Source organism: Urocitellus parryii, chromosome X (genome assembly GCF_045843805.1).
Source record: "Urocitellus parryii isolate mUroPar1 chromosome X, mUroPar1.hap1, whole genome shotgun sequence".
Classification (NCBI taxonomy): domain Eukaryota; kingdom Metazoa; phylum Chordata; class Mammalia; order Rodentia; family Sciuridae; genus Urocitellus; species Urocitellus parryii.
In genome coordinates this window covers 129,785,195-129,808,153 of record NC_135547.1, presented here as the reverse complement: position 1 = coordinate 129,808,153, position 22,959 = coordinate 129,785,195, and the positions used below count along the sequence as shown (strand labels likewise).

Genomic DNA, 22,959 nt, shown 5'->3' with positions numbered 1-22,959 from the left:
CCTAGGTCTGTATGAGCTCAAAAAACAAAATAGAACTTCATGATTTGGGAAAGGGCATTAATAAAATAGATATTGAAAAAAGCATCCTGGTTTCATTAGCCTCCAGATGTGGGAGAACCACTGTCACAGATGTAAGGTTAGCCAAACTGGAGTTCTCGATATCAGCTGTTATGGATTTGAGCCAAATCATCTTCTTTTGGTCTGTAGAAATCGCTTTAGTTAATCTCTCTGGAATTCAAATCGGCTGCTACTCTCCCAGTGGAAACACAAACAGACCCCTGACTCCAGATAATCAGTGGGTCAGGACCTTTTCATTGTCCTGTTAGAATATTCTTCCAAAGTACCTTGGGCTTATGTACATTTTTTGGACACATATGCCTTTCCGCAGCACTAAGCCCTGATGAATCCAAATTTAAAAAGTTTAGAGTAAAAAGGGTTATTTTAAGTTTATCTTTGGGGGATATATACCCCTTCCCAATTCCCTCTTTTTGCTTTAATAAGTACATTTTAATAGTTTGATGAGCTCTTTCAACTATGCCTTGTCCTTGTGGATTGTATGGGATTCCTGTTATATGAGTAATGCCAAATGATGAACAAAATTGTTTAAAAGAGGTAGAAGTATAGAGGGCATTATCTGTTTTAACTGTTTTGGAATGCCCACAGTGGCAAAATTTTGTAAGCAATGAGCTATAATATCTTTAGTTTTTCCCAGCATGAAGGGAGCCCATCAAAAATCTGGAAGAAATATCAAGTGTAACATGCAAATATTATAATTTTCCAAATTCTGGCAAGTGTGTGGCGTCCATCTGCCAAATATGGTTAGGTATCAGTCCTCTAGGATTGACTCCAAGATTAACTTGTGGTAAAAAGGTCACACAATTTTGACATTGTTTTATTATTTGTCTAGCTTGTTCCTTAGATATTTTAAAACACTTTTGTAAAGTATTAGCATTGACATGGAACTTTTTATGAAATTTTGTAGCTTCTTCTAGTGTAGAGAAAATATATGTCACGTGTAGTTTTATCTGCTAAATTATTGCCTAAACTAAGGGCTCCAGGCAATCCTGTATGTGCCCTGATATGTCCTATAAAGAATGGATCTTTTCTGTCCCAGATTAGACTTTTTATAGTGGAAAACAAAGAGAAAACAGTAGAGGAAGGGGAAATTCTACCATCATCTTCAAGGGATACTATAGCATTAACTATATACTGACTATCAGAAAATAAATTAAATACAGAATCTTTAAACATCACAAGAGCTTGTAATACTGCATTAAGCTTTACCTTTTGAGCTGATTGTTTGAGTACTAAAAATGTAAAAGTTTGGTCAGGTGTAACTATTGCTGCTGTACCGTTATTTGACCCATCAGTGAATATATTTGGAGCATTCATGATAGGTTTTTTCCTTGTCATTTTTGGAAAAATTACAGGATGTGATGACCAAAAGGACAATAAAGGATTAGATGGTAAGTGGTTATCAAATGAAACATTAGATTTGCACATGATTATTGCCCAAGTATTTAACTCATTAGCTAACTCATCAATTTGATCCATGGTATATGGAGTAATAATTTTATCGGGAGAAATTCCAAACACTCCCTTTGCTGCTTTTATTCCTTTGAGTATTAATTGTCTTACAGCCTCAGGATACCTAGTAACAATAGTGTTAGGAGAATAAGATAACTGTGTCCATAACAATGGACCTTCTTGCAAAAAAATACTCCTGTAGGAATATTTTTTGGTTGATAGTATAATAAATAATAAAGGCAAACTTATATCAATTCTATCCAAATGTATATTTTCCATATATGTTTCAATGATTTTTAATGCCTTTCTTGCTTCAGGCATTAACATTTGGGGTGAATTGGGATCTGATGGACCTTTTAGGATATCAAATAAAGGTCTCAACTCTCCTGTTGGTATGCCTAGGTAAGGCCTTATCCAATATATGTCTCCTTTTTTTAATTATTATTATCAATTTTTTATTGGTTCAAAACATTACAAAGATTGCAGAATCACATCAGTTACACATCCACATTTTTACATAATGCCATATTAGTAACTGTTGTATTCTGCTACCTTTCTTATTCTCTACTATCCCCCTCCCCTCCCCTCCCATCTTCTCTCTCTACCCCATCTACTGTAATTCATTTCGCTCCTTGTTTTTTTTTTCTCATTCCCTTCACAACCTCTTATATGTAATTTTGTATAACAATGAGGGTCTCCTTCCATTTACATGCAATTTCCCTTTTCTCTCCCTTTCCCTCTCACCTCATGTCTCTGTTTAATGTTAATCTTTTCCTCCTGCTCTTCCTCCCTGCTCTGTTCTTAGTTGCTCTCATTATATCAAAGAAGACATTTGGCTTTTGTTTTCTAGGGATTGGCTAGCTTCACTTAGCATAATCTGCTCTAATGCCATCCATTTCCCTGCAAATTCCATGATTTTGTCATTTTTTAGTGCTGCATAGTACTCCATTGTGTATAAATGCCACATTTTTTTATCCATTCATCTATTGAAGGGCATCTGGGTTGGTTCCACAGTCTAGCTATTGTGAATTGTGCTGCTATGAACATCTATGCGGCAGTATCCCTGTAGTATGCTCTTTTGAGGTCTTCAGGGAATAGTCGGAGAAGGGCAATAGCTGGGTCAAATGGTGGTTCCATTCCCAGCTTTCCCAGGAATCTCCATACTGCTTTCCAAATTGGCTGGACCAATTTGCAGTCCCATCAGTAATGTACAAGAGTACCCTTTGCCCCACATACTCTCCAGCACTTGTTGTTGTTTGACTTCCTAATGGCTACCAATCTAACTGGAGTGAGATGGTATCTTAGGGTGGTTTTGATTTGCATTTCTCTGACTGTTAGAGATGGTGAGCATTTCTTCATGTACTTGTTGATTGATTGTATGTTCTCCTCTGAGGAGTGTCTGTTCAGGTCTTTGGCCCATTTGTTGATTGGGTTATTTGTTTTCTTATTGTTTAATTTTTTGAGTTCTTTGTATACTCTGGATATTAGGGCTCTATCTGAAGTGTGAGGAGTAAAAATTTATTCCCATGATGTAGGCTCCCTGTTTACCTCTCTTATTGTTTCTCTTGCTGAGAAAAAACTTTTTAGTTTAAGTAAGTCCCATTTGTTGATTCTTGCTATTAACTCTTGTGCTATGGGTGTCCTATTAAGGAATTTGGAGCCCGACCCCACAATATGTAGATAGGAGCCAACATTTTCTTCTATCAGATACATAGTCTCTGATTTGTTATCAAGGTCCTTGATCCATTTTGAGTTAACTTTTGTGCATGGCGAGAGAAGGGGATTCAGTTACATTTTGTTGCATATGGATTTCCAGTTTTCCCAGCACCATTTGTTGAAGATGCTATCCTTCCTCCATTTCATGCTTTTAGCCCCTTTATCGAATATAAGATAGTTGTAATTTTATGGATTGGTTTCTGTGTCCTCTATTCTGTACCATTGGTCCACCCGCCTGTTTTGGTACGAGTACCATGCTGTTTTTGTTACTATTGCTCTGTAGTACAGTTTGAAATCTGGTATCACTACACCTCCTGATTCACACTTCCTGCTTAGAATTGCTTTTGGTATTCTGGGTCTTTTATTTTTCCATATGAATTTCATGATTGCTTTATTTGTTTCTACAAGAAGTGCTGTTGGGATTTTGATTTGCGTTGCATTGAACCTATGGAGAACTTTTGGTAATATCGCCATTTTGATGATGTTAGTTCTGCCTATCCATGAACAGGGTATATTTTTCCATCTTCTAAGATCTTCTTCTATTTCTCTCTTTAGGGTTCTGTAGTTTTCATTGTATAAATCTTTCACCTCTTTTCTTAGGTTGATTCCCAAGTATTTTATTTTTTTTTGGAGGATATTGTGAATGGGGTGGTTTTCCTCATTTCCAGTTCAGAAGATTTGTCGCTGATATTCAGGAATGCCTTTGATTTATGTATGTTGATTTTATATCCTGCCACTTTGCTGAATTCATTTATTAGTTCTAGTAGTTTCTTTGTATACCCTTTTGTGTCTTCTAGGTATAGGATCATATCATCAGCAAATAGTGATAATTTAAGTTCTTTTTTTTCCTATCTTAATGCCTTTAATTTCTTTTGTCTGTCTAATTGCTCTGGCCAGTATTTCAAGAACTATATGAATAGAAGTGGTGAGAGAGGGCATCCCTGTCTTGTTCCAGATTTTAGAGGGAATGCCTTCAGTTTTTCTCCATTTAGAATGATGCTAGCCTGAGGCTTAGCATATATAGCTTTTATAATGTTGAGGTAAGTTCCTGTTATCCCTAGTTTTTCTAATGTTTTGAACATAAAGGGATGCTGTACTTTGTTGAATGCTTTTTCTGCGTCTATCGAGATGATCATATGGTTCTTATCTTTAAGTCTATTGATGTGGTGAATAACGTTTATTGATTTCCGTATATTGAACCAGCCTTGCATCCCAGGGATGAATCCTACTTGATCATGGTGCACGATATTTTGATATGTTTTTGTATACGATTTGCCAGAATTTTATTGAGGATTTTTGCATCTAAATTCATTAGGGATATTGGTCTGTAGTTTTCTTTCTTTGAGGTGTCTTTATCTGGTTTGGGAATCAGGGTGATATTGGTCTCATAGAATGAATTTGGAAGTTCTCCCTCTTTTTCTATCTCCTGAAATAGATTGTGGAGTATTGGTATTAGTTCTTCTTTAAAGTTCCTGTAAAACTCTGCTGTATATTCATCCGGTCCTGGGCTTTTCTTGGTTGGTAATCTTTTGATGGCTTCTTCTATTTTCTCACTTGATATTGTTCTGTTTAGGTTGTTTATATCTTCCTGACTCAATCTGGGTAGTTCATATGTCTTAAGGAATTTATCGATGCCTTCACTATCTTCTATTTTATTAGAGTATAGGGTTTCAAAATAATTTCTAATTATCTTCTGTATTTCTGAATTGTCTGTTGTGATGTTGCCTTTTTCATCCCGTAAGCTAGTAATTTGGGTTCTCTCTCTTCTTCTCTTTGTTAGTGTGGCTAGTGGTCTTTCAATCTTTTTTATTTTTTCAAAGAACCAACTTTTAGTTTTGTCAATTTTTTCGATTGTTTCTTTTGTTTTGATTTCATTTATTTCAGCTCTAATTTTAATTATTTCTTGCCTTCTACTGTATTTGCTGATTTGTTCTTCTTTTTCTAAGGCTTCGAGGTGTAGTGTGAGGTCATTTATTTGTTGGCTTTTCCTTCTTTTAAGGAATGAACTCTATGAAATGAATTTTCCTCTTAGTACTGCTTTCATAGTGTCCCAGAGATTTCGATATGTTGTGTCTGAGTTTTCATTTACCTCTAAGAATTTTTTAATTTCCTCTTTGATGTCTTCTGTAGCCCTTTGTTCATTCAGTAGCATATTGTTTAATCTCCAAGTGATGTAGGATTTTTCCTTTCTCATTTTATTATTGATTTCCAATTTCATTCCATTATGATCAAATAAAATGCATGGTAGTAACTCAACTCCTTTGTAATTGCTAAGATTTGCCCTGTGACATAATATATGGTCTATTTTTGAGAAGAATCCATGTGCTGCTGAGAGGAAAGTGTATCTGCTTGATGTTGAGTGGTATATTCTGTATATATCAATTAAGTCTAAATTATTAATTGTATTATTGAGCTCTATGGTTTCTTTATTCAACTTTTGTTTGGAAAATCTGTCCAGTGGTGAGAGAGGTGTGTTAAAATCTCCCATGATTATTGTGTTGTGGTCTATTTGACTCTTGAAATTGAGAAGAGTTTGTTTGATGAACGTAGCTGCACCATTGTTTGGGGCATATATATTAATGATCGTCAAGTCTTGTTGGTGTATGGTTCCCTTGAGCAGTATGTAGTGTTCTTGTTTATCCCTTTTGATTAACTTTGGCTTGAAATCTATTTTATTTGATACATGTATGGACACCCCTGCTTGCTTCCAGGGTCCGTATGAGTGATATGATTTTTCCCAAACTTTCACCTTCAGTCTGTGTATGTCTTTTCCTATCAGATGAGTCTCCTGTAGGCAGCATATGTTGGATCTTTTTTTTAATCCATTCTACTAGCCTATGTCTTTTGATTGGTGCATTTAAGCCATTAATATTTAGGGTTACTATTGAGATATGGTTTGCATTTCCAGCCATATTTGGTTATGTTTGTTACTTAACATGATTTGTTTTTCCTCTATGCTTAATTTTTCCTTTACTGTACTACCTCCTGCTGTTGGTTTTCATTGTTATTTTTCATTTCCTCTTCCTGTAATGTTTTGCCAAAGATGTTTTGAAGAGCTGGTTTTCTAGCTACAAATTCTTTAACTTTTGTTTATTGTGGAAAATTTTTATTTCATCTTCAATCCTGAAGCTAAATTTCCTGGATACATGATTCTTGGTTGGAACCCTTTTTCTTTCAGCGTTTGAAATATGTTGTTCCAGGATCTTCTAGCTTTCAGAGTCTGTGTTGAAAGATCAGCTGTTATCCTGATTGGTTTACCCCTAAATGTAATCTGCTTCCTCTCTCTCTTGTGGCTTTTAAGATTCCCTCCTTATTCTGTATGTTGGGCATCTTCATTATTATGTGTCTTGGTGTGGATCTCTTATGATTTTGTATATTCGGTGTCCTGTAGGCTTCTAGTATTTGGATTTCTTTTTCATTCTTTAAGTCTGGGAAGTTTTCTAGTATTATTTCATTGAATAAATTGCTCATTCCCTTGGTTTGGACCTCTATACCCTCTTGTATCCCAATAACTCTTAGGTTTGGTTTCTTGATGTTATCCCATAATTCTTGGGTGTTCTGCTCATTATTTCTTAACATTCTCGCTGAGCTGTCTATGTTCTTTTCAAGTTGAAAAACTTTGTCTTTGTTGTCTGAAGTTCTATCTTCTAAGTGTTCTACTCTGCTGGCAATATCTCATTTGAGTTTTTAATTTGGTTTATTGTTTCCTGCTTTTCCAGGATTTCTGTTTGTTTTTTATATCCTCTATCTCCCTATAGAGTTGATTTTTTGCTTCTTGGATTTGTTTATGTAATTCATTGTCAAAGTGATTTTTCATTGTCTGAATTTGCTGTATAATGTCTTCCTTGAGACTCCAGATCATCTGAAGCATGTATATCCTGAACTCTTTGTCTGACATTCCATCAGCTGCAGATATTACCTCATCTAATGTTGAATTGACTTGTATTGTTTGTGGTCCTTTCTTTCCTTGTCTTTTCATACTGCTCATGATTCTTTCTAGCTTTGTGAAACTGTTGTGCTAATGTTTTTCCCCTTATATATTTGTATTGTTCTTGTATAGCTCTAAAATCCCTCTTTTGTGGATAAAGACAATGTTAACAATTCCCAATATCAACAGTGCATTATCTAAGCACAAGTTTTTATTATTAATACATTTATAGTTAGAATCTAAGACTATAGATATTGGTTTTAATTATTACTTAAGAATATATTCATTAGTTTCATAAAAGGCGTACCATATCTGATGGCATATAGAAAACTTAATTTCAGATGAAGGATGTTATACTTAGAGGGAAAGGAGTGAGGGTATGAGGTTAAACCAGCTTAGCACCTTTGGAGAACTCTAACCAATAGACTGGTAATTTATGGAAGAATGTATAGACTCAACCTCCTATCTGTATTTAGATAGTTACCTTATGTATAGATAGCAAAGGTTAGGAGATTGAAAGTGGGATAGAGAGAATACGAATAAAAAAAAAGAAAAAAAATAACAAGGAAGAAAAGAGAATTAAGAGAAGGAAAAGGAAAGTAAGATAGAAATAAAGAAAAAAATGGGGGGAAGTTGGGGTATATGCAATTCCTCTATATTATATTACTTTGGTAATTCAGTTGTTCATGCACAGTTCTTGGTTTCACTTATGCTGAAGCTATGGAAGATAGAGAAGAGAGAAAGAAAGAGAAAAAAAAGTCTCTCAGAACACTGTTTTCCTTGCTTCCAGTAGGTGGCGTTGTCTATTCCTAGCTTGAGCCTCTGTGTTCAGGGTGGTGGATGTAGCCAGTGTGAAAGGAAATGAGCTTCCACTTGTATCTTCCCTGCTCTAGTCTCTGAGGTAGAAACCAGGTGCCTGTACAGTTGTTGTTTTGCGTTGATATCTACAACCCCACACAACTTGTGGGAAATATTTTGAGTTATCACAGCTAAGGGTGAGGGAGTTGGAAACCGGGTACCTGGATCAGCCGCAGAACCGTGCTGTTAGCCACACCCCCTTTGATGGGTTTTAAGGGTTGATGGGCTTCCTCTCGACTAGCACTTGGGGCGGGGCCAGACTTCCTCCTCCGGTCTGCCTTGGCGCCGGGCATCTTCCTCCTACGGTCTGAATTTAGGTCTCCTAATAACTTTTGAAAGTCGGTAAGTGATTTGAGTTGATATACTCATATTTTAATTTTTGGTGGACGGACCATGGTTGAGGATAATAGAACTCCTAAATAATTAATTGGAAAATTTAATTGTACTTTATCTATTGCTATTTCTAGATTATAATTTTTTAATAAGTTTGTAAGTGTGGCATAACATTTTAGCAATGTGTTTTTATCTTTGTGTGCTAATAATACATCATCCATATAGTGAAATGTTTGTAGTTCAGGATTTTGATTTCTAAGTGGCTGGATTACTCTGTTAACATAAATTTGACACATAGTTGAGCTATTAGCCATCCCTTGAGGGAGTACTTTCCATGCATATCTCTGATAAGGACCTTCATGATTCAATGCAGGAATAGTAAATGCAAAATGTGGACTCTCCTCAGGATGAATAGGAATTGAAAAAAAAAAACAATCTTTAATATTTATAACTAAAACATACCAGGTTTTTGGCAAAGCAGACAATTGTAGAATCCCTGATTGACCAGGTCCCATAATAACTATCTCATTATTAATGGCTCTTAAATCTTGCAATAATCTCCATTTACCAGATTTCTTTTTGATGACAAAAATAGGAGTATTATGGGGAGATACAGAAGGTTGTATATGTCCCTCCACTAATTGTTGTTTGACCAAGTCATGGCTGCTTGTTACTTTTCTTTAGTCAGGGGCCACTGAGGGACCCATACTGGGCTTTCTGATTTCCAAGTAATTTTTATTGTCTCAGTGACCCCTCCTGAAAACCCAATCCTTGTCTATCTATTTCTTCATCTATTTGTATTGGTGCCACTATACTTTGTCCTTTTTCTTCCAATACTTTTCCTTTCCTAAAACCTTGTCTAGCCATAATAGTGGACGCATTTGAATTAATGTTGTTAATGTTAGTCCTAATTGATGAAGGACATCTCATCCCCATAAATTTATAGGAAGATGATCCAATACATATGGCTGTATAGTTCCCTTACATCCTTCAGGATCCTTCCAATCTAATACAATCACACTTCTATGGGGATTAGTTGCCACTCCTAGTCCTCGAAGCATTTGAGTGGCTTGTTGTAATGGCCAATGTTTTGGCCATTCTTGATGAGAGATCATGCTAAGATCTGCACCTGTATCCAGTAGCCCATTAAATTCATGTCCTTGAATATTTAGTTTTATCATGGGGCGAGAATCTAAATTTAAAAAAAGTATAGCCCAATCTACACCTGTGGAGCCTAATCTCCTGGAACCTCTTTCTATAGTACAACTGGAAAATTTATCATGTGGGCTGCGTATTATTAATAATTATGCTATTCTATCTCCTGGTGAAATTACTGATATACCCTTTGGAGAAGTGGCTATAATTTTTATTTCACCTTCATAATTGGGATCAATTACCCCAGGACTTATCATAAGTCCTTTTGGAGTAGAAGAACTGCATCTCAATAATAAGCCTACTGTTCCTTTGGGACGAGGTCCTTTTACCCCTGTGGGAATGATTTGAACTGCCATCTCTGGAGTTAGTACTGTTCTGGCGGAGGTGCAGATGTCCAATCCTTCACTTCCTGTGGTTTGTCTAGTGAGGGATCTAATGGATAATGTGTCCTGGGCACTACCCTGATAGTGTTGCTGGGTTCCTCCAGTGCCCCGTATATTTGTGGTCTTGGGCCCCGGAGCATTGGGCATGAATCTTTCCAGAAGAGTCTTCCCAAACCTTATAAAAAACTGGGAAAATTAGAAGACTTCCCACATTAATCACATTCTCAGGGCTTCTCTCTGTATTGTCATATATGAGAAGGAAAGCAGGGCTGGGATGGGAAGCTGACAGAATGTACCCAATCTTCCTCATTCTGAGGTTTGTTTTCCAGTGTGAGTGAAATGACTTTGAAGGCAACAGGAAAAATGGAATGATTTTCCAATCTTCACATTTAAAGCTTTATTCAGTTGGATCTAGTAGTGTTTGCCATTAATCCCAGAGACTCTGGGTCTGAGGCAGAAGGATCACAAATGTGAAGCCAAACTCAGCACCTAAGCAAGGCCCTAAAGAACTCTGCAAGTCCCTCTCTCAAAATAAAAAGGAAAAAAGTTGTGGCTCAGTGATAGATGACCACCAGACAAAATCCCCAGTACTATAGATAGATAGATAGATAGATAGATACATAGATAGATAGATAGATTGATTGATTTGGACATGTGAGCACTTTTTTCACTTTGACAAGAAATATTGATTTCCCACATTTCACATTCAAACAATTTTTCTACAGAAAAATTACTACATGTTAAAGAGTGAAACATTATTTTTTTTTAAAGAGAAAGTGAGAGAGAGAGGGGGACAGAGAGAGAGAGAGAGAATTTTAATATTTATTTATTTTTTCTTAGTTCTCGGTGGACACAACATCTTTGTTTGCATGTGGTGCTGAGGATCGAACCCAGGCCACAAGCATTCAGGTGAGCGCGCCACCGCTTGAGCCACATCCCCAGCCCCGAGTGAAACATTATTAAAGGAAGACTTTGCCAATTGTTTTCATGAGTACGATTTCTCTGCACTATGGGTTCCTTCATGTAAGTGAAGCTGAGCAGATGTAACAAAGGCTTTTACACATTGTTAACAACCATAGAGCTTCTCTCCAATATGTGTTCTCCCATGTCTTTGAAGGTCACTGGAACTAGCAAAGGCTTTGAAACACCTCTTACACTCATAGGGCTTCTCCCCAGTATGCATTCTTCTATGAATCTGAAGGTAACTGGATGTACAAAAGGCTTTGCCACACTGCTCACACTCATTGGGCTTTTCTCCAGTATGAGTTTTTTCATGTTTGGCAAGGTCACTGGAACTAGCAAAGGCTTTTCCACACTGCTTACATTCATAGGGCTTCTCCCCAGTATGTTTTCTTCTGTGTCTGTAAAGGCTACTGTATGCAGCAAAGGCTTTGCCACACTGCTTACATGCATAAGGCTTCTCTCCAGTATGAATTCTCTTATGTAAGTGAAGCTCAGAGGAACGAGCGAAGGCTTTGCCACACTGCTTACATGCGTAAGGCTTCTCTGCAGTATGAATTGTTTTATGTGAGTAAAGGCCAGAGAATTGAATGAAGGCTTTTCCACACTGCTTACATTCATAGAGCTTCTCCCCAGTATGTGTTCTTCTATGTCTCTGAAGGCTAATGGATCTAGAAAAGGCTTTGTCTCACTGCTTACATTGATAAGGCTTCTCTCCACTATGAAATGTTTTATGTGAGTGAAGGCCAGAGGAATTAGTGAAGGCTTTTCCACACTGCTTACACTCATAGGGCTTCTCTCCAGTATGCGTTCTTCCATGAATCTGAAGGGAAGTTGATGTAGCAAAGGCTTTGCCACACTGCCTACATTCATAGGGCTTCTCTCCAGTATGCATTCTTCCATGAATATGAAGGTTACTGGATCTAACAAAGGCTTTCCCACACTGCTTACATTCATAGGGCTTTTCTCCATTGTGAGTTTTTTCATGTGAGTAAAGGTTACTGGATGTAGCAAAGGCTTTGCCACACTGCTTACACTCATAGGGTTTCTCTCCAGTATGTGTTCTTTCATGTCTCTGAAGTTCACTGGAACTTGAAAAAACTTTTCCACACTGTTTACATTTAAATGACTTCTCTCTAGGATGTGTTCTTCTATGTCTTTGAAGGTCAGTAGAACTAGCAAAGGCTTTTCTACACTGCTTACATTCATAGGTCTTCTCTCTAGTATGTGTTCTTCCATGTATTTGAAGGTCACTGGATCTAGCAAAGGCTTTTCCACACTGCTTACATTCATAGGGCTTCTCTCCAGTATGTGTTATCTGATGTCTTCTAAATAAACTGGGGTAAGCAAAGCCTTTCCCACATACCTTACATTTGAAACGTGCATTCCCCATGTGTGTGATCCTCTGCCTTTGAAGACTTGTGTGTGAAACAAAGGTTTCACGATCTTGTTTAAATTCATAGAATTTCTCTCCATAATGAGTTCTTTCATGTCTTCTAAATAAAGAAGGAAAATGAAAGGCTTTCCCACATATGTCACATTGAAAAGATTTACCTACATTGTGTGTTCTCATGTGTCTTTGAACACGTGTGGAAGAAGATGAGTCTTCACCACATTGTTGATATTCATAGGGTTGCAACCCAGTATGAGTATCTTCATGTCTTTTAATGCCACTAGAACGACTGAAGACTTTCCCACATACTGTACTTTCGTAAGGTCCCTCTCCAGTTTGTATTAACATTTGTGTGTGAACATTTTTTAGAAGAGCCAGGGATTGCCTATATTGTTTAAATTCACGTAGCTTCTCTTCACATTCCTCGTGGTTGTAGCATTTGTGTCCAGAGTGAGATGTGATGTGCCTATGAAGTAATGAAGGGCATATGAAGTCCTTGGCACAAATATAATAACCACATGGATTTACTCTATTAAAATTTTTCTTTGTCCTGGTAAGTACTGGAATCTCATTGAAACTTTCCCCACACTATCTTCTTGGCTGTTGAAGTTTACCACATGATTCTTTGAAGAATGACCAGCACATTATCAGTGCTTGATTCATTCATGATTTTATACTTATTTATAGGACCTAGGCTTACATTACTATCAACATCAGGTAAAGGCGAGGTTTCCTGATGTGTTAAAATTGCCTCAATATCAAGAGATTGAAAGGAAACAATCCTTTGCAATGCAGCTTCCCTATGGTGATTATCCAAATAGTGATATTCACATGCAATTTCATATACTTTTGGCATGCCAAGTACTTTGAAAAGACTGAATATCTGTTACAGCTAAGTATATATTTCTGGGAAAAAATATTATAAGAATAAATATATTTCAAATTGTGCATACTTCTTGGGTTGGTCTGTTTTAAAAATTATATGACATTCTCAGATTCCCTCAAGTATTTCCCTTGTGAGCACAATTACCTTAGAATGCTCTCAAAATTTTTGATCTCATCTTCAATGTTCTTTTCATTCCATTTGTTTCCTAAAATGAGAAACCAGAACAATCTTTATGAATTTTTAGGAGACAGAATGATTTGTCAAATTGTAGGTGCCTTTTATGCTGCAATAATTCAATAACTGATTCCCTTTCTATATTGTAAATAAATGATCAAAATAAACACGACGTCTCTATGTGATTAAATAACTACACAACATTATTACCTATAGAAGCCAGGTTTCTAAGGACTTCCAGCATCACATCTCTGTAAAGGTTCTTCTGGGAAGCATCCAGCAAAGCCCACTCCTCCTGGGTGAAGTTCACAGCCACATCCTCAAAGGTCACTGAGATCTAAAATATCCCACAAATGTATAGTGGAGGCCAGGAGAGATTGACAGCATGAGAAATGTATAGTCAACATGCTTGATGTCCACATGAATCTCTGAATGCCTGATTAATTGTATGATTTGGTCCATCAAATCCTTCCTGTACTCAATTCCTCACAGACATTCCAACACTAGAATTGGGCCACTCAGAAGGCAAGCAACTTAGTGTTTTACTCCCTTCCTTTGGTGAGTTCACAGGAAGTGAGACAGGCTCCTGGGTCACTCCTAACTTCTTTCTTGGTTGCACCTCTATTGCAAGTCCTAAAACCTTCTGTCCAGTGCAGAGCTGATATTAGCAACCCTGATAGTACTTACCCTTAAAAAAGAAACTGAATGAGAAGGAAATTGCTGGAATTATAAAACTCAGAGTTTAAGAGAAATTCTGCCAACCACAGTGACTCACTGAGCCTACACAGTTAATATAAACAATATGGCATTGACTGATCTCTTGATTCCTTGTGACAGTCTATTGTTCCATCTTTAAAGAAATGTCTAGAACACCCCACCCTTTAACTTCCGAACATGGATCACTAAGAAGCTTCCCCTACAGACAACATTTAGACAACTTTACACTCAGGTTGTCACAATTTGTGAACTGCGGATTGATTTCATCTTTTGTGATTACACCAAGAGAACAACTAGATGTTTGCAGATACATTTATCCAGAAAAAAAATAGTCAAATAGTAAACAAGCACAATGATTAATAAACACAAAAATTTGATGGTTTCTCATGTTAAAGCAGAATGTGGTAAGATGAAACGATGGAACATGACTCAGATATAAACCAAGGACCCAAAGATGTCACCTTGTCCAAACAACAACCTTGCAAAATTTTATAAGTCTCAGCACAATTTTATTAATGAACAGCTGACACTAATTTCTAAATCTCATAGCAACATTGAATGCACATCAAGTATCAAAAACTCTAGTGAAAAGCAGTCACTTCACTGCTATAAGTTCATGTAGCCCATAGCCTTGTACTGCTCAAGACACTTTGGTCAAGAGTGGGCCACATGTGCACTGGATGTCTGTTGTGAAAGAGTTTCCTCCTGCCTGTAATGATGGTGGTGCAAACCTCAGACAGAAGCGTTTCCAGCATGGTAAAGAAGCAGGGTTGCAACCCAGAATCCTCACCTATCTAACACAAGTTGGGTGGGAAACAAGCAACTCTATGTACAATCATAATAATACTATGATGTCTGCACTGTGATGGAGCAGCCAAAAAGATCACCAACAAGAAGGTGCTCCTGCCAATGATACACAACCATACTCAAGGACTTAAAACATGTCACATCCTGAGCAGCACAGTACCCGCAGAGGTGAGCAAGAGACCATGAGGAAGCCTTCAGTGGGCCAGCCTTCACAGGAGGGAAAGATGAGTGAGAGCAGGTGCTTTGGATACGGATCACATGACGGTCCAGGCAAACTGGAATACTGGTGACCAAAGGCACTACATCCTCAATTTTGTAGACAAAACTCCATTTAGTGTACATTTAAATGTGAAACACTAAAATACTTTTAATAAGCTTACAAAAAATTCCATGATATTTATTTATTTGTGGTTAGAAATATTTAGAAAAAAATAAGTAGGGATTGAACATAGGGCACTTAATGACTGAGCCACATCCCCACCACATTTGCCATTTTGACACAGTACTCAATAACTTGCTCAGGACCTTGTGAGAGGCTGAGGCCAGCATTGAAATTTATGATTCTCCTGCCACAGCTTCCCCAGCTAAGGAGAATACAGTCATGCACCATTGCACCTGTGAAAATTTAGTTTTACAAAAGAGCAAGTTATACAATTCTATACTGATGAGAATAAGGGAAAAATTAAAAACGCATAGCAAAATGACACAACAGGGAGCCTGGGACCATCTCAGTACTGCCATGAAGTAGAACAGAAATGGAAACACAAGCAGAACCATCGGAACAATGTCATCATGCCCCAAAGTCCTGAAAGGTTCCCAACAGGTACATGAAGCAGACATATAGAAGAATGCAGAGCAGCAAGCATGGTGTGACCTTCACTAGCCCTTCAGACTGACCCTCTCCGATGCAGGACACTGGCCTGAAATCTCAGTGTGAGAGCCTGGTCACTGGCTCCAGACTACATGCAGCACATCTTATCCAAGTTTAGGCAATTCCTACTAATATCACCATGGAAATATCTTAATGTCTTAACACCATCTCTCACTCATCTATGTCAGAAGTGATCACTGTGAAAAGTCAGCAGGAATTCCTTAGAAGGATTCAAGTAAACAAACAACCTGCATCTGGCAAGAGCAGTAAATTATTGTCTACCCACAACCACCACCTAAAATTTGATCAAGAAAGCTTCAGAGAGTTTCTTTTAGAAATCAGGTTTCGGGGCTGGGGATGTGGCTCAAGCGGTAGGGCGCTCGCCTGGCATGCGTGCGGCCCGGGTTCGATCCTCAGCACCACATACCAACAAAGATGTTGTGTCCGCCGAGAACTTAAAAATAAATATCAAAAAATTCTCTCTCTCTCTCTCTCTCCTCTCTCACTCTCTCTTTAAAAAAAAAAAAGAAATCAGGTTTCAAAAACACCCAGTTTCAGGAGACTGAGGCAGGAGGCTGGCAAGTTCAATTCCAGCCTTAGCATTTAGTTAGGCCCTTAGGAAGTTGGCAAAAGCCTGAATCAAACTTAAGAAAAAAAGCTAAGGGGAAAGGTGCTGGGGATTTTGTTCAGTGGTTAAGCACCTGAGGGTTCACTGCACAGTATGCTCCCCCAAATAAAACATTGGAGATTTCTGAGGAAAGAAGGAACCTCACAGACTAGGAGGAAACAATTCAAAGAGGCCTATGACACTCATGCTCAGCAGTGGTTGCTCACAGGCTGGGTTCTGCAGAGCAAAGGCACAGCAGAGCTTTAAATAGCACCACTGTGTGTTAAAGCAGAGGCCCCAGCACAACTACTCACAAAAACCAGACAAATGAGATTTTGCTGTTTCTACTCTTCTTCTCTAGTTTCTGGTGTATGGAGAAATGAGGCCAGGGGACACTGAGATCTAGTAGCAATACTTTATTGGTGGCACCACAACCCAGAAAAATAATTTCCAAAGCCTGAGCCCTGAGTACATCAGGGCTTTTACTTTTAAACATAAAAACTTTTGAGGACATCCAGGCAAGGGAGCTGGGGCAATATATTGGAGGGAAAATTTTATGTTTCTTATATGAAAATAAGCTTGTTAATGGCCTAAAGACTCAGCTCAGACATATTAGGGACTTTTACTATGCTCAACCTGAAGAGGGATTGTTCTTTCCCTGCTACTTTGTTTGCTGCTAGCCTGCATGGTGAAATGTTAGAGAGCACAGCTCCTGGGTGTCAGCCTGCAAATCCAGAGCCTGGCATCTCTGAAACTGTTAAAGTTTCCATTCTGTTCAATGACCCTAGCATTCAGGGAAATCTTTCAAAAGAGCTGAACACAAAATATTTACTAAACAGAGCTCATAGTCACAGTCTCTACACAAAGGCATGAAGCCTTCAACAAACAGGACCCATATTATAGGAGAAAAGAAAGAAACACATTTTTTAAAATTTGTTAATGAATGGCTAGAGATGTGGCTCAAGCGGTAGCGTGCTCGCCTGGCATGCGTGCGGCCCGGGTTCGATCCTCAGCACCACATACCAACAAAGATGTTGTGTCCACCGAAAAACTAAAAAAAAAAATAAATAAATATCAAATCTCTCTCTCTCTCTTTAAAAAAAAAATTGTTAATGGAACTTTATTTATTTGTATATGGAGCTGAGACTCCAACTCAGTGCCTCATGCATGCTAGGCAAATGCTCTACCACTGAGCCACAACCCCAGCCCCAAGAAATACATTTTCATTCCCTTTATCAAAAAAAAAAAAAAGTACAAAGAATACTGACACACAGGAAAACATGACTCATGAATGGGAAATAAAGCATTTTAAATTGACCATCCTTGAGTAAGATAAGACTCCAGAATCCCTGGGCTAAATTTTCTTTCTATTCATTTATTTCTTTATATTTTGTACCAAAGATTGAACCAAGGGTTGCTTAACAAATAAGCCACATCGACTGCACTTTTTTATTTTTTATTTTTTTTAAGATAGAGTGAGGGGGGGGGAGAGAGAGAGAGAGAGAGAGAGAGAGAGAGAGAGAGAATTTTTAATATTTAATTTTTAGTTTTTGGTGGACACAACATCTTTGTTTGCATGTGGTGCTGAGGATTGAACCCGGGCCGCACGCATGGCAGGCGAGCACGCTACCCCTTGAGCCACATCCCCAGCCCACTTTTTTATTTTTAATTATTTCTATTTTGACAGAGGAATTCTCTAAGTAGTTCAGCACCTAAGTTGTTGAGGCTACCTTTGAACTTGGGATCCTCCAGCCTAAGAGTCCTGAGCTGCTGGGATCAAAGGGATGTGCCACTGTGGTGGCCCTAGGCTAAACTTTCATTAACTGTCTTGAATTACTAGTATGCATGCACCTAAAACAAAACCAAAATACATCAGGAAGAGACATACAAAACTTCTCAGGACATTTGGAGACATCACCACAACTCTGTTGGTCTGTGAACATGTAGCAGAGCAACAGACAGGAGGGCTTTGCTGGACATTAGTCAACAGTGAAAAACACAGCCTTCTCAGAATCACAGTAAAACTCCCCAGAACAGGCCCCATTCTGAGCCATAAAACTCACCTCAACAAGTGTGCAATGCAAGTGAAATCCCAAGTAGGCTCAAAGAACATGAAAGTTCAGAAATCACATCAGAAGCAGCTGGAAAACCGCTAAGAAGTGGGAGATGCAACACAGGACTCTAAACAGACACAGGAGGAAGAGGTGACTAAGGGGCAAACTTGACCATGTTGAGAAAAATGAAATGTACGAGTCCAACATGGGAAAATGGCATGGATGGTGCATTGGGGTCTCTGCAGCATCCAAAGCACATTCCAGAAAAGAAGAGATAAAAGCAACCATTGAACCTGGCATTTAAGGAAAGCAGAGAACGAAGAGCAAGGTAAGTGTGAATTAAGTACAGGCAGGAAACAGAGGGTGTTGGTGAAACCACAATCAAGAAATCAGCAGTCTGCAAAACCAAGTTCTTCCTGAACATCAGCATCACTGACAAAGCAATATGTGGCTAAGGAAACAGAGGACAGGAGTGAGGTTATGGCTCAGTGTAGAGAGCTTGCCTAGCACCAGTGAGTCAGTGGTTTCAATACTTTCCACCACATCAAAGTAAATAAATATAACAAAGGTATGAGAACTACAATAACAACAAACAAATAAGAAAACCAAGGACAAAAAAAGTACACATTAGGATTAAACTAGCCAGTGTTACCATCCATGGGCTCTTCAACAGTATCATGAACATGTGCTTGACAAAAATCTGATAACTTAGAGGAACTGGTCCAATAATTTGAGAGAGACCACCTTCTACAACTTACACAGAGAGACGAATACGCAAAACAGATGAGCCCTTGCCTACTGAAGAAAATGACTCAATAACTAATTCCCATCAAAAAAGTGAAAGGTATGGCTCTTAGACATCATACAGGCTGCCACACAAACTCCAGAACAGCCACCAATTTTATACATTTTTTTTTGTGTAATGCAAAAACAGAGCAATCACTTTCTAACTTCTTTTGAGGCATATGCTACAATATTATCAAAATTATGAGGAAGCTATGAATTACTCCCATAATCATAAATGCAAAATACCTTCACAACATTATTCAACTGAATCAAAAAATAACTAAAAAGAACTATATACCAAGTCCAAGATGTTGAAAATAATGGAGGCTAAGAGCTGCAGAGAGGAGGTGTATGATACTATGTTTAATTGTTAACTTAAATTGTCACCTTGATCAGATTAGGAGATATAGATGTTTAATAGGCTTCTGGGTATGTCCATGAAAGTGTGTCTAGGAGGGATTGGCATGTGAGATAGCAAAGTGGAGAAAGAGGATCCTGGCTTGGATGGAATAAAAGTTGGAAGAACAAGACAGCAGCATCAGAGCAAGCTGGATTCTTCTCAAATGGCTCTTCCACTGCTGCTGTGATCACCTGAAAATATCAAAGTTCCCTTCTTCACTCTTTCAAAGCAGATTCTGCCAGGAATTCTCCAGGGAATTTCAAAAAGCACTGGATCACAGGCTAGGGCAGCACCATCAATCCCTCTTGTACTGAGCCTTCAGTATCTTGGACGGGACATCTTCTACTTCTATAGCTCTCAAGTCTGCAGATGACCCAGCTTCTTGTCATGTAACACAATCTAATAAATATCCCTTTTGTAATTGTACTTCCTCTCAATTCCTTTCATCTAGAGAACACTAATATACTATATAAGCCTACATTTGCTCTAAGAAATGAACTTTAATAAAGAAGTGCATAAACTATCACACTGTGGAATATTCATAAATATATGCAGGAGAAACAATATTATATACTGAATACTTTGTCCATATAATGCAAGAGTAAAGGAAACAGGAAGAGTCATGTATGCAAATATCAAAACAATAAAGAAAAGCAGGGAAACATTTTCAATACTGTTTCCTTTTAGAGAGTAATGGGTGATTTATCTTTAAAAGTCACTATAACTCCTGGTGTAGTGGTATGCACTTCAAATTTTAGTAATTAGGGAGGTCAGGGCCAGAAGATGACAACACTGAAGCCAGTCTCAGCAATGTAGCAAAGTCATCAGAAATATAGTGAGACTTGCTCTTAATCAAGAATTAAAATGGGGGAAAGAGGCTGTCACTCAGTGAGAGAGCACATGACTAGCATGTGTGAGGTACTTGGTTTGAAACATAGAACTACAAAAAAAAAATCAGCAAAATTAGGTAATCTGTACATTCTACTACTAAAACAAAATTTAAAATATATAAATAAACAGAAATAAAAAACACTGGGGATGTGCTCAATGGTCAAGTGCCTCTGGGTTTAATCCCTAGAGAAACACCCACCCACCAAGAAAATGCTTTTACAAACTTGAAACTGTTTTTTGAAGGATAACAAGCATGAGCAAGTCCCTGGATTAAATCCCAGCACTCAATACATAAGTAAATAAATCAATGATAGTCCATTGTCTTGGGCTGGGGAGTAAGCAAGTGTAGAGCATTTGATAACCATGCATGAGGTCCTGGGTTCAATGTGAAGAAGGCCACACACACTCACACACACACAAAGAAACTATACTAAAACACATTTCATAAATGACAAAAATGATTATTATAGAAAAGGTACAAATGAGAAGCATAAAATACAATAAAATCAATAGAAACACAATGTGATTTCTTACCAAGCTGATTAAAGAGACTGAACTTCCCCATGATCTACACTCTCTGAAAAAACCCTGAGCAGGCTGTGAAATTCAGGGCCAGATGTGCTGTGCTTTTTGGTGAAGTTAAGAGAAACTACTTCTGAAAATGGAAATACCACACCATATCTAAGATTAGTCAAAATCCTGTACAGATCACAATGACTGTAGACAGAGTATTTATGTAACTCCCAAATTTCAATATAGTCCAGCTCCCAAAGGGGTGGCCCAAGGACAAGGCACTTTTTTCAATACCTGTGACTGAACCCACAGGCAGTTTACCACTGAACTACATCCCAGTCTTTGAAGTCTCACCAAGTTGTATAAAGTCTCCATAAGTTGGTAAAGCTGTCCTCAAACTTGAAATCCTCCTCCTGCCTCAGCCTCTGAAGCAGAAAGAAGCTCAGGTGTGTACTACTGCAACTTGCCATAAATCAGGATTCTTAATAAATAGAAATGTGTGTAGACTTTTCATAAATCTACTTCTTTCTTCCCTCTTTCATAATATTTCATCATTTGGTTTTGAATAAATAATCTTGGGAATGAGATAAGTGAGCAGATCATTTCAAACTGACAAACGCAGAAATGGCTGATGCTGAGGGAGCAAACCTATTAGGATCAAGGGGCAGGAAAGATACCTGCCAGCTGGGACATTCTCACATCTGGTCGTGCCCACTGAAACATTCCAGGGTCACTCTCCCAGGAGACCTGGACCATGACTCCAGACTATGAGGCTTTTCAGGTTTGCACAGCTCTGCATTGGGGTGTCTGGATTTTATCCTCTGTGAGTTTTTGCTCTTTCACACTGTGAGAGAATGCAAGGGTCAGGAATCACTGGTGACCTGGCCCCTTAGCACCAGCATCCACAGGCTGACTGTCCACCTGTCTCCAAGGAATGGGAACAGAGCTTGGGGAAAACAAGGTCCTAAGAAGTTAGTTGTCGAGCAGGGCCCGGAGATCCAGGCCAACTGATTCGCGTGGCCTGCCCTGCGGCTACAGAAGGCGTGGCGCCTCAGTGAAGCCATTAATTGGCAAGCAGGGAGGTTAGGGAAGGCCATTAGGTGGAATCCCACCAGCCAAGCCCACACGGACCCTTGGGCCGAGCACGGGTTCTCAGAAGGGGAAGGAAGCGGTACAGTCCCATCCCCCACAGCGGACACTCCACCGAGGCAGTCAGCGGCCACCATCCGGGAAAGCTGAAGGATACACCGCCACTCTCCTTCAGAGTGCAACATCAAAACAGCGGACACTCCATCCAGGCAGTCAGTGGCCACCATCCGGGAAAGCTGAAGAATACACCACCACTCTCCAACAGCTTGCAACATCAAAACAGCCAGCAGCAGGACCCCGGAGATCCAGGCCAACTGATTCGCGCGGCCTGCCCCACAGCTACAGAAGGCGTGGCGCCTCAGAGAAGCCATTAATTAGCAAGCAGGGAGGTTAAGGACTGCCATTAGGTGGAATCCCGCCAGCCAAGCCCACCGCCCACGCCCGGAAGAGGCCCAGCGATCTGCCAGCATTGTAGTCACGATCTGCCAGCATTGTAGTCACGACACCCCAATTGGAATAGGGACAGAGCAGAGCCGCCTTCCACTCCCGGAACAGGCCCAGAGAGCCGCCAGCATGGTAGACACGTCACCCCAATTGGAGTAGGGGCACAGCCGCCGCCCGCACCTGCAAGGGAGACTTTTAAAGTATACAAGAGCAACATAAATAAATAGGGGGTAAATTTCAAAACACAACAGTTGCACCAAGCAGAAAGAAACGCGAGCAGTATGAAAAGACAAGGAAAGAAAGGACCACAAGCAATGCAGGTCAACTCAACTTTAGAAGAGGTAATAGCTGCAACAGATGGAATATCAGATAAAGAGTTCAGGATATATATGCTTCAGATGATCTGGAGTCTCAAGGAAGACATGAGACAGCAAAATCAGACAATGAAAGATCACATTGACAAACAA

General features: G+C 38.9%; 1 protein-coding gene across 1 annotated transcript; it reads right to left on the bottom strand.

Annotated features, from left to right (window-relative positions):
• Positions 1–10,966: 10,966 nt before the first annotated feature.
• Positions 10,967–21,011, bottom strand: LOC113177893 (uncharacterized). The gene is made up of 5 exons (XM_077793678.1): positions 20,981–21,011; positions 13,284–13,344; positions 12,115–12,356; positions 11,596–11,793; positions 10,967–11,511 (listed from the first exon to the last, which is right to left on the bottom strand). Exons 1-5 carry the CDS (start codon positions 21,009–21,011, stop codon positions 10,967–10,969), a joined length of 1,077 nt encoding a protein of 358 aa, XP_077649804.1.
• Between the last annotated feature and the right edge of the window lie 1,948 nt (positions 21,012–22,959).

What these genes read in the sequence shown, in the direction of transcription:
- LOC113177893 (XM_077793678.1), bottom strand. Translation starts at nt 21,011, where the DNA reads ATGGGGAAGTTCAGTCTCTTTAATCAGCTTG. An exon ending in AATTTTGAGAGCATTCTAAG is followed by an intron (nt 12,357 to 13,283) that starts GTAATTGTGCTC and finishes TTCTTTATTTAG; the next exon opens with AAGACATGAAAGAACTCATT. An exon ending in TTCCTCTGGCCTTCACTCAC is followed by an intron (nt 11,512 to 11,595) that starts ATAAAACATTTC and finishes GCCTTCAGAGAC; the next exon opens with ATAGAAGAACACATACTGGG.